Here is a 17,407-nt window from a genome sequence, read left to right on the forward strand (position 1 = left end):
TATGGGTATGTTGTTATTTTAAAAAAAAATTACTCCATTATCAATTTGAGATTTATGCCTCGCCGATATAAGTATTACGGATGAATTAAAGTATTTTTTGATTCCTAGAATAGATCAAAAGGAAAAAAAGGAAAGGAAATTGGTTTTCCCCCCCCCCCCCCTCCCCAACTCCTTGCCTATCATCTCGGTGTCAGTCAATAAATCAATTAAGTAAATGGTATCTTTTCGTTGAAGTTGGTGAGCCCAATGGAAAAACAAAATCATGAAAAAAAGGAAAGGAGAAAAACAAAGAAATAAAATCGTGACCCAACGATTTCTAGCTGTGCAGACAAGACCATGAGAATGTCTATGTTTTATCCCTGAGGGCACGTCTAAGTCTACCGACACTACCTCTGAAATAAGGCGAAGACAGATTCCTCATCAAATCATTGGCAAATATTCAAAGGTTATTTTACAAAAATAGAGTTGATATTTTCCCGAATTATTTCTCCGCCCTTTCGCAAAGATGTTGGACTCTTAGCCGCGGATTTCGAAAGGTGGATAACGCTATCCACTGGACAAATCACTATCCGTTGGATAATGTCGTACGTTTTGTTTTTTGACGTATATCCGCTGGATAGCGATTTATCAATATTGGACTGGACAGAGTTATTTTAGAACACAAGCCGCACCCAGGCCGCGCCCGGATCGGTTAAAACAAGAAGGCGACTTAGGCGATCGAGTAAGGAATTCGCTCGCTGCGAGAATGCCTTGGTTTTCCACAGTTGCAGAGTGGCAGACGTTTCGTCCCGACTCATCGTTAGAAAAAAAGTGAACCAAGATCGTCAATAATTTGATTGATCTGAACAAAATGTTATCTAACTGCGCTTTGCGGCCGCTTCGCCGATGTCTCCCTGATACAAATCATCCGACATGTTTTAATTATCTGCCTACTTGTTTACTTGCGTTTTCTCGTTCACTTTGCATCGCCCATTCAATGGAAGCATGGACTATTGACGGATATGGTTCCAACGATGTTTTAGAACTGAGCAATGTACCGTTGCCCAAGCTTCAAAAATCAACAGATGTTTTAATTCGTGTACGCGCAGCATCTGTGAATCCAATAGACTACAGAATGAGGAGTGGTTATGGTCAGACTTTATTGAATTTGTGGCGTAAGGCCGAAAAGGTGGACGAATTTCCACTGATTTTAGGAAGAGATTTTTCCGGAGAAGTGTTGAAAACAGGAAGGCTAGCCAGAAGATTTGAAAAAGGGGATGAGGTAGAATTTTGTACACAATTAACTTATCTCGTAACCTACGAAGCGGCAAGGTTGCTTAAATATGTTGACTATGAAATAAGCAGTGCACGACGTTTTAATGGTGAGACTGTCAAACGTCTCATGTTTATTAAGACGCCATTTATTTTGGCTGTGATGCTATCTTAAGAAGTTTGAAATCAGAATCGAGCTGAGTTGTTTATTGAAATACACTTACTACAAAGTTTAAATTAAGATATGAGATGATTGCTAGAGGCACCTCAAGTATTACCAACGAGAAGAAGAGGATGTTAAAGTTTCAAGTTGATTGGTATATATCAAAACATTTTATCTTTTATCTTAGAAGGATGCAGATTTTGTTCAGAAGTTAAAACTATTTATTTGTTCTTCTCCACGTTCTCTAAGGTTTGGGGAACTCCAAGTGTAATTTCTGGAGGGACACATGCCGAGGTTGTAGTTGCCAGCCAAGATGAGGTAATTTGATTTAGTTTAGTATCGAAAACACTGATAAAGTGTAGATCAATTTGTTGCTGTTGGTGCTAAAGACATTTTTTTTCTGTCTTGGAATACTGAACAGTAGATCTCGATAAAACCCTCAATATGGACCCACCAAGAAGCAGCATCTCTTCCATATGTAGCGTGCACAGTGTGGACAGCTCTGATTAGTAGAGCAGGCCTTAAACCAAATGAGTGCCACAAGAAACGGCAAGTAAATCATCATAAGCAGAGATATGATCTTTGCAGGTGGACTGCAATTTAAGCAATTGCTGAAAAGAAGCTTTAAAAAAATTGTTTGGCAAATTTGGTTCACTTTAAGCCCTGTGCATTGTAGCTCAGGCAGTAATAACATCAAGCTAGTATTTGGGCAGGGGTTTTGAATCCAGTCTTCTCTGAAATTGCTTAAGTTGCCTCCCACAGGCAAGAGTCATCTCTTTACTTGATTTTCATGTGCTCTTCAAATGAAATTTGTTTCATAAAAAAATTGTAAAGCATCTTAGATGGGCTAGTCAAGTTAGATAGTAACCTCATGTTTTTACATTGCCCAAGACAGCAAACTATACGACGTAGTTGTGTCAGAGGTATCGCCCTGAAAAGTAATACTCTATGACTGAGTGACCTTTAAAAGTTTTCAAAATGTTTTAGGGGTACATTGCTGTGTGCTTTTTGTTAATAAATAATCCCATAAAATATTTTTATGTAATGTCAATACACTTCTCTTAGGGAAAGTGGAATGGTGTGTTTAGACATGGAGGATTACACAGAAATTTGGTTTAAGTTTCTTGTATTTTTTCTTAGATAGGGGAAAATAATGTCATTTTTTTCCTTTTTTCCACAGTGTTCTTGTCCTTGGTGGGTCAGGTGGAATAGGAAGCTTTGCCATTCAGGTAGTACTGGGTTGTACTGAATCTTGTCAAATGTTATGTTAACAATGCTCAGAGGACAGTTGCAGAACATGTACACACTCAAGAGGGCTTTACTTTCTTCCTTTCTCATAGCTGTTAAAGGCCTGGGGAGCATATGTTGTTAGTACTTGTTCCAGTGATGCTGTTGAACTCGTGGCTGGTCTTGGAGCAGATCATGTAGTTGATTATACTGCATCTAACTTGGAAGATGAACTGAAAACAGCTGGGAGGTAAGAGCTTGATGTGTGCATTGTGTTGCTCAAGATATTTTTCTTTTTTTTTTTTTTTCCTCTAATTTATGAAAAGAGTGATATGGACATGAATTTTTATTGGGTTTGAAATAGTAGAATGTAAAAGAATGTAGTACAATGCAGAATTGATAGAATGAGATTCCATAAGATGGTGGACTAGTGAAATTTGGGACATTGAATTTAGCTACCTCGCCTTTGGGGTAAACATAGATGACATAATTGCTACATGTTCATGGGTACTTATTGTTTACAAAGACCAGGAGTTTGAGGATCAAAACATGTCTATTGAACTCACTGAAACAAACATTAATTGAAAGTGTTCATTTAGCCAGTGATAGACATTAACTAAAGTTACAAAACATTCCATAACAGAGTGAAGTGATCTCAAATTTCTGCTTGTTTGTTTTAATAAGATGCATCGTCATTCTCTTGATATTTATGTCAGTTTCCATTTTAGAATCAGAGTATAAGCCTAAAGATAAACAAATTTTTACTCCTATATGATTATCAGTTGTGTTCATGTAGTCTATTCACTTACAATACTCCTTTCAGCAACATCTCTTATGTAGTGGTCTCTCTTAAGACTTAGGTACTTGTGACTTAAAGCTATTTGCAGAATTTTCTTGAACATAGTGTTCCATTCTAAGTGCAGTTCATAATATTCCATGGTTATTCGTCTTTTTCATGTGAATTTCCTCATTTTGTTGTCAGCTTTGATGTAGTTCTTGATCCTTTTGGAGGAGATCTGAGCAGGCAGTATGCCAGACTGTTATCAAAATGGAAAGGGTCAATTTTTGTGACATTGGCCCCACCTGTTCTGAGCAATACTGATAAGCTAGGTGCTGGTCTAGGACTCCTGTCAGCTGGACAAAATTTGGCATCAACTGCCATTCCAGAGGTAAAATTGTTAATGATTTGCTAGTAGGGAAAAACTTAACCCTCAACTCCTAAGAACTGATTGTCAATTCTCCCCTCTAGCTGCTACACATTTCCTTGTGAATTAGTCAGGAGAATTTGGTGTTAGATCAAGATCATGTAATATGTTTGAGTATTCTTGTTATCTGTTTGCTGGATGATGTATGGATATTATAGGACAAAGTTACCTGTCAATCACTTCTGACAAGTGTTCAACTGGTACAAATTTTACATCAATTTTGGTCTAAAGTATGTGATTGGAATTAAAGTTTTAGTCATCAATTTATTTTTATTTTGACAATAGTGTTGTTAGCTTAAAGCTATTACAGGGTGATCTGATTATCTGGAACATGAAACTGAAGGGAAATGGTGTTCTGCTTAAGTGTTCATCAGATCTTTTTTAATAGAGTTTTTTTTTCATTGCAGGCACTATGCAGTGGAAATTTAGTTTCTTGGGGTTTCTTTAGTCCAAATGGTTCTGCGCTTGATCACATCCGCTCTCTTTGTTTGTCTGGGATGGTATGTCATTCATATTTAATTCTTCATTCATGGAAACTCGTTAGTTATTTTCATTTGATCACATAGGATCTCAAATGAAGGCTTGATAAGGGTATCTGTTAATAATATGACTTAAACAAAAAAAACCCTAGGGTTGCAATCTTGCTTAACTCACTTCTAATTAGGTCAAAACCATTTTACTTGTGGATATGCACAGCACAGGGATGAGAAATGTAAGGATTTAATGTGCAAATAGGAGCCATAAGAGTCTGGGGAGAGCATGCATCCTCTTAAAGGCAGTGGATTGTTAAATAATGTTAACTCACTTTTTCAATTTCATAGTTCAGAATACTAACCCACTGGCTACCCAAACCCTTGTTAGTCCCTAGAGGTTCAATTCTGTTTCTTGGAATCACAGGCTTTTAGTATAATCACTGTATATTTAATGAGTTCACCACTGTGCCACTTTGACTATTCTCATTTCATCAGGGATTGTGGTGAGTTAGTTGTTTTATTTGCAACCAGCTCATATCAGTACCTGCTAAAATTTGAATAAATATTCACCGGTGCATGGATATTGATTTAATTTTACAACATTGCACTATTGGGTGGGAGGAACAGAACATAAAGTTGACTAATTCATTTTTTTTGTTTTCATTTCACATGCCCAAGATTAAGCCCATAGTTCAAGAAGTGTTCCCATTTTCAAAGACAAAAGATGCCTATGCAAAATTAGAGGGTGGTCATGCAAGAGGAAAGATAGTTGTCAGTATGGATCCTGTTGATGCAACAGTAGAACCTTCAGTTTGATTTTCATGACTCTTCTGTTCTTAAGTTATCAAATAGGATTTACTGGCAAGGTGTTCAGAGACAAGTTAATCAGTAAATTAACTCATAAAAGGACCACTTTTTTCCGCAAGTTTAAGAAGAGCCTACGTGCCTTACGACACAAATTTGATTACTTATGTTATCAGAGAGTCGTGTTATTCCCTTAATGGGTTATTTACTTCAGCATCATTGAAGAGATGTTGTTTCCATGACAATTGTATGTACAACAACAAAAAAAGAGAGAAAAGCTTGACACCCAACAGTTGGCCTGTGTGTGTTTGTGTGTGTTGGGAGGGGGAGGTTGATATATGCAGTTTTTTACGTCATCTGTATCAAAGCTTTCTATCGGACAGTCGTTTAACAATATCTCGGGCAAAAACTTTATTTTCTACATGAATGCTTTACAAGTGCACGGATCCCTCTCATCTACTAACATTTCCATGCCACTTTCATGTCTTCACTTAATAAAGCCAAGCATACTTTAATACTTAATGCCCTTCACCCAATTATAGCACTCAGCTTATAATATTGCTGAAGTAGCCTAGAATAAGACACTTAGTTCAAACACTTGTGTGTGGTGGGACTACCACATCCACTGGACTTTGTTTTCGTCATTAAGTTTTATTCTACCACTGGCAAGCAGTTCCATAGCCCGCGGGTAAGCTCTGTGCTCGGCGGTTTTTACTCTTTCTTGCAGTGTTTCCACTGTGTCATTGTGTTTAACTTCGACTGCTTCTTGAGCCACTATTGCCCCTGCGTCAACCTCTTCCTGTTGAGAACGATAAGTCATCAGATTACTATTAGAGCTACAAATTCCAAGTAAGGAGAAGAAATCAGTTGTTTTAGGACAGCATTTAAATTTCTACTGTCAATTTAAAAATACTTTTGAAAACGTTTTGGCTAAAATGGTAAGTTAAAATCGTTACAAAAAGTAATCTCGAGGTAACGTTAACGCGATAGCCTGCAAAACAGGCATCATTTATTTCTGTTTATCAGGCGAAGCGTGAGTCGCGCGCCAAGGTATGAGCGCTCCTCACTTAGTACGTGACTCGCACCTCGCGCTTGTCTCCATTCGCCTGAAAAACGCTAAAAAATTACGCCTGTTCTCGAAGCTGTCAACGCGATGAAGCCACGAGAGATTGAACGCAGTGTTTGAGTGAGCGCTGAATGTGAGAGCTAAAACATTACTAAGCGTTTAATTTAGTGTTAACAACTGAGTTGAAAACGTAAATTGGCCACTGGTTAAAAGGCTGACGTTTCGAGCGTCTTGTTTTCTCGTCACCATATTCCCACCAATAGCTTTGCTCCACTTTCTGCATAGAAACCCACACACAACCCAAAATTCCTCCAATCGCTCAGACGAAGGGCTAACGCTCGAAACGTTTGCCTTTAAACTCTTTACGGTGGCCAATTTACGTTTTCAACTCAGCTGTTAACACTAAATTACCAGCTATACTCTCCCACCGACGCAGCACCACCGTTTCTTTGGAAACTTACCCTCTTTATTTATTAATATGCGTTATCCGCTAACTCGCGCATAAGCTTCACGTATGTCCCGGCCAAAGAAGACATGTCTCTGTGTCTCTTGAACTCGGTCCACGACGTGGAAAGTGACATTTAAGTTAAATGCAGAAATACAGGAAGTTGGTGGTGTTCAGTCAGCTTGGGGATAAAATTTTTACTCCTTTTTTATATAATTTATTCAAAAATCGCATGATATGAGCAATATGTTTTACCTTTAACTTTCAGATCTTGATTTGTTGTACATTGTGGTTTTTAATTAAGTTTCAATTATATTCTTAATTCAGTTATTAATTATAATAGTTTTTTTAATTGTAACAATGTTTATAGAGGGCCACAAGTTCATTAGTTTTCAACTATTAAGTCTCACCCTCTTTAAATTAAGTTTGATTGATTCATTAATAGTGCAAAGCGCAAGCCTGCGCTATTCCGAAAAAAAAAGCTCTCTTCCACGGCCACGATTTTTTGCTTTTAAATTTTGAGGACTTAAAAGTAAGTGCCACCTGAAAGATAACCACTCCCGAATGTGCGTCGCACTTAGTCGTAAAATAAAAAAAAAAGCTCAAAACGCCACAGCGTTAGATCAAGCGAAAAAGACAATTCGAAAATAACGAAAGGTTTATTAGTAACAGTAGATTAAATCTGTAATTTTTTTGGTACAGTAGGGAAGGTAATAAAATTCAGTGTAGTGCGAACCGCGCTTACCTCCACAAAGTGAACCGTACACCCTGATATGCGCACACCTGCCTCCAAGACAAGTTTGTGCGCATGCATGCCTTTGAATGAAGGAAGTAGAGAGGGATGAATATTCAGCAGCCGACCACGCCACTTTCGAACAAACTCGACGGTTACAATTCTCATAAATCCTGCTAAACAAACCAGTTCTACTCCAGCTTCTTCCAATGCTGCATGCACTGCCATGTCAAAATCCAAACGGCTTTTGAAATCTTTGTGCTTGATTACCTGGAAAACAGACAACGGAAATTTAACGAAAACATTTTCTCGCAACCTCTGCAAAAACAGAATATAGACTGGTAAGAAATAACACATGCAACACATAGCGTGAAATTTTTGGTTAATAGAGAATCTACAAACTGCGTTCCCGCCCGAAAAAACATCTCGGACAATGAAATGCAACAGAACTCTTCATGCGAATTAAGTTCCAATTGCTTTCTTTGCACATCAGTAGCTTTGTCAATTTAATCATCATTATACTGTTGTTATCATCATTACCAGTAACATTGTCATCATTTTCATTATTGCCATCAGCGTTATCGTCATCGTTATCATCACAACCCCTACCATTTTCTAACAGCTCTCAGTTGGTTGGCTAGCTCAGTTGGTAGAGCACTACACCACTATCGCAGAGGTCATGGGTTCAAATCCTGTAGAGGCGTGAAATTTTCTCATACCTTATTTACACTACTATTTAAGTAGTGTTCCTTACGGCGACGATCGCTTTCAAATTCATTTCTTGAACCACAGTTTTCATATACAGTCCGTAAATGATTACCATTTTCATCACTATCATTATCACTGACATAGCTGCTTTGCATTTCACAATTTTTTTCAACGCTTGTGGTACCTCAGACATGTTATGGACAGCTTGTTTGTACAGGTTGTAACAAACTAATCGGATTCACGTTAGGAGGGATTCATCATCAGTTTCTCTGCCTAGATATACATATTAGAAGATGAAGCGGGTATAAAAAGGACGAAAATGAGCCAAGAACACACAAAGCAGTCGAATCAGTTTTCAGAATCAAGCTTACTTTAGTTGGTATACCAGCTGTTTGAGCCCGCGTTAGACCCTGAACTCCAGGCACGTTTGATATGACCACAGCAATCTCTGCACTACTGCCCTCCCGTAGGCTGTGATCGATCAGAGCTTGCAAGTTTGTTCCTGAGCCTGAGATTAGTACCCCTACTTTCATTTTCTTTCTACGCTCCATTACCACGCTGCTTAGTTTTGGTCGTTTAACAGTTTCATTGTCATCCTGGTGTTTAATATCTGCGCTTTTAGCAGACTCGCACAGCACACTTTCAAGATTGTTAACAATAACTCTGTCAACGTCTTCCCTATTTTCAGTGACCTTTCCTATAATCCAAGCTTTTTCGTTCAACGCTGAAAGATGTTCCATAACTGAAGTAGCAGTGTCTTGACCAACAATAAGGACTGCTCCGATACCGCAGTTGAAAGTCCGCATCATTTCGTGTGTTGCTACATTCCCTTGTCCAAATAACCACCCGAACACTGACGGCATGCTCCAGGAGCTAGCACCAAGTGACACCCCCAAACCATGGGGCAGGACACGAGGAATGTTTTCGATTAAACCTCCTCCTGACAAGATAACAATAGTTAATAGGAACGACAAGATTCAAATAGCAATAAAAATAATAATAAATTGGACTGAAATGAACTGAAGTGAAGTGAACTGAACTGGACTGGACAGAACTGAACTGGACTGGACAGAACTGAATTGGACTGGACTGGACTGGACTGGACTGGACTGGAAAAGGACATGACTAGGGTGGAACAAACTAAAAGGGACTTGCTCCACCTGGAAACAGGTACACAAAGATTGACATATGAGAGGGGAGATGAGGCAGAAGTAAGTGAATGACTAGGATATATACTAACAAAATCCTTTCTCGCTGTGTTCTCTTTCTTTCTGAATCCTAAAAGATTGGAAAACTTTTCATTAGCTCCTACCTTTATTTCACAAAGTATGTGAGTGGTAAGAGATTAAGTAGGACAAGACAGTGCAATGACTATCTCCCAAATGGCAGAAAGAGTTAGCAAAGTCATGGGTGCAAGTAAAAATCCAATAAATCTAACCTGTTATATGTGCAAAAGCCTTGATCTTCTCAGCATGCATCAGGGGAAGAAGAGCATGACAGTAAATCTTGGTGGGTGAAAGAAGAGCTTCACCTAATTTAGTGACAGACTGCAGGCCTTCAGTGGTTGGAAAAGGACACGGAGAATCATAACTCAGTCCAGCTTTCTCAATTATTTTCCTGACTAAGCTGAAGCCATTACTGTGGATACCAGAGGACGCTAAACCAATGACTACATCATCTACAATTATCTCCTGTGTCCTTGGAAGAACCTTGTCACGTTCAACAGCTCCCACAGCAAAACCAGCCATGTCATATTCTCCAGATAAGTACATCCCTGGCATTTCTGCTGTTTCTCCTATCAAGCAACAATTTGAAAATGAATCATATAACTAATATTGCCATGATGCTTGAAGAATTTCAAAATACATTCAGTATTAAGACATAGAGAGCACTTGTCATCAGAGGCCAATTTATATTTCATCAGTTCTTTCTTGGTAGGAATTATTCTGTGCATAACTTTAAAAGAGAATTGTCCAAGTTTATTATCTTTTGAAGACTTATGTATTGCTCCAATCAGGAAGTTCTGGAAAATGTTTCTTCCAAGACGTTATTGCAGAGGGTTCAGTATCAAGTCTTTTAATAAACTGTTTATAATAATTTGTCAACAAAATTTAGTTGAAACTATTGTTCTTCCAACTGAAAGAATCCCAACGGTGCACCTAGTAGATCAGGGACAGGAGAATCAAGAGTCTTTCTTTTCCAATCTAAAGGAATGGCAACAATTAATTGAAAATAATGCAAACAATTGACATTAATCCAGACTCAATTGAACACACTTTTATACATTGTCAAGAATCAACTGATTTCTTTACGTAAACTTTAGGAAGGTTTCATGATTTTCACAAGACTAAGATAAAACTCTCAAATAGACAAATTGTATTCAACACATTTGAAGACTCCTCTCCTCTATGTCTTCTGATTTTATTGCAAAAGAAATATTTGTATACCTGCAGGGAAACCAAATTTAGATGAATTTCTGAGAAAGTTATTAGAACAGTTCCGTATTGAAAATGGCAGCAATTCTTATTTTAAATGTATGTGGCAACTGACAGATTTTTACTTCAACACAGGCATTTTCCTTTTTTTTTCTTTTTGTGTGAACTATGTCTAATGATTATAAAATACATTTAGTCACTTTGTTATTTTTTACTGATTGTTGTAAATTAACATTTACATTTTATTTCGTTTTGTCTCCAATAAAGTTTTGTTTATTTAAAAAAAAATAAAAATAAATCATATCACCATGAAAAGTGGCAACATTTTTATCCAGGCTTAACTTATTTCAAAATTCAATTCATTAACTCTTTATCGGCTAGGAGTGATTGCCTTCTAATGTCTCATTACAGTATCACCATCAAATGTGAAGATCACCAGAATAACAGATTTAACAAGCTACTAATTGTCAAATTTGTTCTCCTAGTTAGTATCATTGGAAATGTATTGAGAACAATAAGGAGAATATTACACCAATGTTGGAGTATAAACTAGGGGTTAATTCAATATTGTGGGGATAGCTCGGTTGAGTGATGAGCATGTTGGACTCACAATCAGAAGAACAGTTAAGAATGATAACTTCTGGTCAGCAACACTGGCAAACCACATGTTATAGTATAAGGAATAGTAGTAGGTTCTTTACAACCCACAAACAAAAAAATTTGTTCAATAAAAAAAAAAAATGATGATTGACCTGGATATTATAAATGACAGTGTTCCCCTAGATCATTGGAAGCGGACATTTTTCCCAGCAATGCCTTTCTGAAGCAGCAGCTATTTTAGTTAGACAAAGCAGTAAAACACCAATCTTCATCTAAATTAAATTTCAACCTTGGCTGGCTACTAAAAAACCTCTGAATAAACCTGAGGTGACAAGTATCATAATTGTATTTCTACCTCCTAGAAGAGCACACCCAGCTTGGGAACAGCCCTGTGCTATACCATGAATCACTTCCTTGGCAACACCCACATCTAACTTTCCAGTTGCAAAGTAATCCAGGAAGTACAATGGCTCAGCACCATGTGCAAGAATGTCATTCACGCACATTGCAACCAGATCAATACCAACTGAGCCATGCATGCCAACAGTCTGTGCAATCTGCAATCCACAACACAAACACAGTTAATTTCAAACTTAAGACAAAATCGCTTTTCTGCAGATTAAACTATCTTGGCTGGATTCTTAAGGGTTACATTACAAATGAACCAAACTGTAAAGCAAGTTTTCACATGGAGAATTGTTGGTACTCTTAAAAACCAGCCACCTCTCTATAATTCCTTTTTTTTCTTTTTATGAATGTTTCAGTTATCCTTACCTTGAGTTTAGTTCCAACACCATCTGTGCCACTAACAAGCAATGGATCTGAGTAACCAGCAGCCTTGAGATCAAAGAAGCCTCCAAAGCCACCAAGATCAGCTGTACAACCTGTGCGTGCTGTAGAAGCAGCTAGGGGTTTGATCGCATTCACCAGAAGGTTGCCAGCGTCTATGTTCACTCCAGCACCAGAATAAGTCAGGGCTCTAGCTCTGTTCAAGTTGGAGTGAAATGTGAAACTATATTAACAATAATACATCCAAGATTTAGTAGAATGTTTAGAAAAACATGTTTCACTTCTCTGGCATACATCACTCAACCATTATATTTGGGCAGTCCCTCTTGATAATAATTTCTTTCACTACAGTTAGCCAGTTTGACAACAGATGAACTGTTTAAGTTAGTTGTCCTGCTCAAGATCAACTCAGAATGAAATGCCTAACAGTTTGAACTAAGAACATTAGCAGAGCATTAGTCCACAACTACAGAGAGATGACAGGGACAACTATAAGGATGACAGGGAGAAATAATATATAGATTTAGGCAAGCCTAAAAGCAGAGCTAGCATTTTTTTTCCCCCACATATCTCTTCAACATTGTATAATTATGGGGCTATGCTCTGCGAGCTCTGCTATGAGTTACTTGTCAGGGGCTAGAAGGGATCAAGAACCACAACTTGCAAAAGGTGCAAAAGATGAGTCTATTGCACTAAGTAATTTTCATCTTCACTCTTGCACAACACATAACTATGCAATTATGGAACTGAGCAAGTAAGAAGTCCTTTGTTTATACACATAATAAATATTATATAAATCATGTCCAAAATCAATATCCATTAACAAATGCTAAACCACTGTACTTGCAAGCTCTAGATGCAATATCCTTCCTGTACTGAATCCCCTCAAACGCAATCCTCTTGATACTATCATATGCTGTTTTCTGAGCATCTTCTATTCCTGAGGCCATGCCAACAACTGCCATCACCCTTCCGCCAGAAGTAACTAAAGCTTCCTCATCTTCTTTCCTTTGGATGGCTGTCCCAGCATGAAACACCACTACATTATTTAGACCCTTTGTGCATAAATTACAAATACAAAATTACCTTGGATTAAAAGGTGACTAATAAAAAGAAACTAATTTAATTACTTGACTTTAGTTTGATCACTGTAAGGGATGAAGAAAATTGCTTTAAAGATTAAAGATAATCTTGAAATATGCATTGTTAAGTATAGAGAGAAAACATGGATTGCAAACTAAAAAATCCTCACATCCTTCATAGCTAGTATTTCATTGAATCTAATAACCTACCATGTTATTATTATTACCCAAAAGTAGGGTGAATGTTAACATCTTATTTGACAGTTTAACATATAGCACAAACAAGTTTGTTCCTCAAAAAGTCAAGCTTCATGTAAATGAATATTAGCAAGTTTTAGTTTAGATCGTTTAGTCAGACCATTTTGTTGATTTGCTTTCCATCTTCATTTCTGCCCTCTTCTACAGTGTATTACAGTGTATTTGTGCAGTCCCTTGACTTTGTCAATGCAATATTTCCAAAGCAGGAGGTGGATAATAATAATTATTGTTTAGAATTGGCACTGTCACAAACTAGCATAATAATGACAACTATGTACATGTACTTCTCACTAATTTCTTCCAAAACGCCAAAAAAATGCATGGTGGTCATTTCAAAATTATGCTGAATGATAAAAGCAATATGGTAGACAATACTTAACCAATCAGAGTAAACGCATCTCCATATTCACCAGCACAATGTTACATGTGAAAACAAAACTAACCTCTAAGTCTTTCAATCCCTTGATGATGCACCCTTTCTTCACTGAACCAGGATATCCACCACTAGCTGCAACCACACCCACTGCAAACCTGTCTGTGTGCCACTGGGGTAAGGAAAGGCTAAGCTCACCATTTACACATTCCATAAGGGTTGCATAGAGATCACTCTTCAGTAATGGCAATATAACCTGTGTCTCTGCAATAGGGAAAAAATCAAACTTACTTAATGTCTAGTCCCAGAGGAAAGCAGTCAGCAATATCCCTGACAGTCCAAATGTTTTCCTTGAGAGAGACTGGAGTCTCAAAAGTTGAGAAATACTGACTTATCCAAGGACAGCACTCTGATTAATCAATAGTTCCCAAAAGCATTTTTTGTCACTGAGAACACCATCTACGCATTCTCCACTTTTTGAAACATGGGAATATTTCCTCTCACCTGGATCACCAAACCGACAATTAAACTCCAGAACCTTAGGTCCATTGGCTGTCAACATCATTCCAGCAAACAGAACTCCAACAAATGGACACTCTTCTTCTCGTAAACCATCAACTGCCTTCTGAAGAACATCTCTGGCAATTTCTTCCTTCAGATGCATGGAAACCTAAAGAGAGTTTCAAAAACAACACAAGAAATTTACTTTTAGAGCTCATCTTTCAGTTTCATGAGCAGTGTGCACACAAAGATCTTTTCATGATGTCTTACAGGAACAATCCAGATAGAGAAACAATTCTTCTGGTTCCTCATGATAACAATACCAAGTGAAACCCTGGCAACAATGGATGCATTCCTTATGACTTGAAAATACCTTTTAAAAAAAGTAAACTTGTGTCATTTGTGTTAAGATTCTCTTTGTCAGTTTCATTGCAAATGTCCAGAGAACAGTGTGGAAAATGTGCATAATAATCTTAGGGTGTAAAGGATTAAACAAGGTTTCTTGGTGAAGTTTTCTGACCTGCACCATTTGCATGTCTACTTCTGGGTGAACAGACACATTGCTAGACCATTTCCATGTCTATTCCTGGGTGGACAGACACATTGCTGGAGTTGAGTGCCAAGCTAGACCTTTTCAATTGGAGTCTGAAGTGTGGGGAATCTCTCTAACATACCTGGGGACAGGGTGCATATGCACCCATTCCTCCTGTATTAGGACCCTGATCATTGTCCAACAAGCGTTTATGATCTTGAGCAGGCGGCATCACAGCAATTGTCTTACCATCAGTAAAACAGAGTACCTGCAACAGATACACTCACAATGGCAAATTCCCTTTACTCATCAATTTATCCTTAAATAACAGTGCTGCTTTGGAAAACTGAAGTATATCCCCCTGTGCAAAAGGCAACTTGATGAAAAGTTGAGCTTGGAGCCCTAAATACCACTCTTTGAAAGCCCTTAGAAATTCATAAGCACCCTGGGCTGGGTTGTTTAATACATGATTAACCTAACCTGGAGTTACTGCAAATTTTTAATTTAGTTAACAGCTTTGCAAAAGGATTTTTCTTTTGCATTTTTTCCTGTTAGGATCGAGTCATATCGAGATAAACCCCGAAAAAACCTTAGCTCTTGTACCCCTCTCCTCTACACCAGAAATTAAAGCCAGGGTTAACTTTTAATCCTAGATTAATGTTAAACCCCTTTCAAACTGGCCCCAAAGGCTTATTAGAGTGTTTGAGCTACAACTTAACCAGGCAGACAAATTCAATATGCCATGTGACAATAAGTGAATGCAACCAATTCAGGACTTCAAAGACAATGAGCATAGCACACCCTTTGAACAAATCCTACTGCTCATTAATTTTTAAATTATCAATGATACATCAAATCAACACTTACAGAAACTTCCTCTCCTTCTAATTTTTCCTCTATGACTATTGTTGACCCTGCCTCACCAAATATCTTGTCCTGTACAGCAGACAAAAAGTACCTTTTTTTGTTATTCACCTTTTTCAGAACAAAATATTCAAAACACCATCAAAATTCCTACTGTTTCGAATTATCAACATGAATTGAGTACTTTGTACATGAAGAGTGATTGGGCAATTCCCCCCCCCCCCCCCTGCCCCCTTACCTGTAGCATTTCTCTGACAGCTTTGACAGCCTCTTCTTTGCTACTGGCAACAACCACACCTTTCCCAGCTGCTAAACCACTGGCTTTTATCACTAGAGCTTCATAATCAGCTGATTCAATATGTTGAAACGCTTCCTCTGGATCTGTGAAGGCCTTCCAGCGCGCGGTAGGAATACCGTAGCGCAGCATGAACTCTTTGGCGAACTGTTTGCTTGCCTCAATCCGTGCAGCCCTGCGACTTGGGCCAAAACATGGAATTTTCATATCACGCAGCGCATCTGCTAAGCCATTAGCTAGTGGTACTTCAGGTCCTATGATAACAAAGTCTATTTTGTTCTCTAAACAATATTTAATGACGCTTTCGTTGTTGTTACAATCGAGAGAAGGGATATTCTGTGTTTTCGGTTGTAAAGAAATTCCCGCATTGCCCGGTGCAACAAAGATTTGTCCAACATGATTTGATTGGGAAAGCTTCCATCCAATAGCATGCTCCCTTCCTCCACCACCGACCAGTAAAACTTTGTCTCCCATGCTGTACTTCAAGAAATCAAAGATCAAAGAAATCACAGTTCTAAATCCACGTGCAGGAGATAGACATTGTGTGCGCATGCGCATTCTTTGGCGCGCTCGGCGTCATTTTAATATTTTTAGCGCGCTTCTACTTTTTGTGGTATTTTTTGGAGAGGGATGAAAGAGTATGACAAGTTTACCAACAATCCTAACTCTGCGGATACTCGTGGTGTTTTCAAGCTCTTCGGATGTTTTAATGATCAAAGTGCGAACGAAATGCGAAAAAAGCCCGAAAACTTTAAGTTTGAGATTGGATTTACTGTGGTAATTAAATTATAGACTGTACGATTTTACGCTACTATCTGCGTCGGTGTATAAACTGCAAGATTTTAAGCCGTTAACTAACGGGATAAAATCTCTCAGTATGTATATATATCGACTGGAAGAATTTACGCCGTTAGTTACTAGCGTATAATCTCACATACATTTATAATACCGACTGGAAGAATTAACGCTGTTAGCTACTGGCGTAAAATCTTACAGTATATACATTACCGACTGAAAAAAATTAGGCCGTTAGTTACTGGCGTAAAATCGTACAGTATAAATGTTGTGGTTCAATTATATCCTTGGTGCAAATTTTAATTTCTTTTGTTTCAAACTCATTATCCTTCATTACAATACCCAAAAACAAAGGAAAATGAAATTTGAACCAAGGATAAAATTGAACCACAACATACACAATACCGACTGGAAGAAATTACGCTGTTAATTACTAGCGTAAAATCTTACTGTATACACAATACGAACTGAAAGAATTTACGCCGCTAGTTACTGGCGTAAAATCTGACAGTATATATGTTACTGACTCAAAGAAATTACGCCGTTAGTAACTGGCGTAAAATCGTACAGTATATATATTTCCGACTGAAAGAAATTAAGCCGTTTCTTACTGGAGTAAAATCTTGCGGTTTATATAGAGGGTCTCCGATAGGTTTAAAATAATAATAAATAAAAAATAATGACAATCTTTAATGAGGAAACTTTTTCACTAAAAAGTGGTTTACAAAAAGGACCTCGAAAATTAAAAATTATATAAAAATTATAGTTTTTTGAGGTCCGGGATTGCACTCGTTTAAAGTCCAGGATC

At 37.8% G+C, this 17,407-nt stretch overlaps 2 protein-coding genes across 2 annotated transcripts; one reads left to right on the forward strand and one right to left on the reverse strand.

The window, feature by feature from the left end:
- Positions 1 to 544: 544 nt before the first annotated feature.
- Positions 545 to 5,415, forward strand: LOC131793568 (reticulon-4-interacting protein 1 homolog, mitochondrial). Its single transcript, XM_066171789.1, has 8 exons — positions 545 to 1,261; positions 1,664 to 1,732; positions 1,839 to 1,963; positions 2,595 to 2,643; positions 2,755 to 2,891; positions 3,624 to 3,810; positions 4,254 to 4,346; positions 4,998 to 5,415. Exons 1-8 carry the CDS (start codon positions 851 to 853, stop codon positions 5,133 to 5,135), a joined length of 1,209 nt encoding a protein of 402 aa, XP_066027886.1. The 5' UTR covers positions 545 to 850; the 3' UTR covers positions 5,136 to 5,415.
- Positions 5,416 to 5,487: 72 nt separating this feature from the next.
- Positions 5,488 to 16,344, reverse strand: LOC131793566 (trifunctional purine biosynthetic protein adenosine-3-like). Its single transcript, XM_059110979.2, has 12 exons — positions 15,748 to 16,344; positions 15,513 to 15,581; positions 14,788 to 14,913; positions 14,117 to 14,282; positions 13,683 to 13,876; positions 12,743 to 12,954; positions 11,885 to 12,095; positions 11,466 to 11,667; positions 9,514 to 9,870; positions 8,447 to 9,015; positions 7,380 to 7,637; positions 5,488 to 5,922 (listed from the first exon to the last, which is right to left on the reverse strand). Exons 1-12 carry the CDS (start codon positions 16,276 to 16,278, stop codon positions 5,737 to 5,739), a joined length of 3,081 nt encoding a protein of 1,026 aa, XP_058966962.2. The 5' UTR covers positions 16,279 to 16,344; the 3' UTR covers positions 5,488 to 5,736.
- Between the last annotated feature and the right edge of the window lie 1,063 nt (positions 16,345 to 17,407).

This window comes from Pocillopora verrucosa, chromosome 9, assembly GCF_036669915.1.
Source record: "Pocillopora verrucosa isolate sample1 chromosome 9, ASM3666991v2, whole genome shotgun sequence".
NCBI classification, from domain to species: Eukaryota; Metazoa; Cnidaria; class Anthozoa; order Scleractinia; family Pocilloporidae; genus Pocillopora; species Pocillopora verrucosa.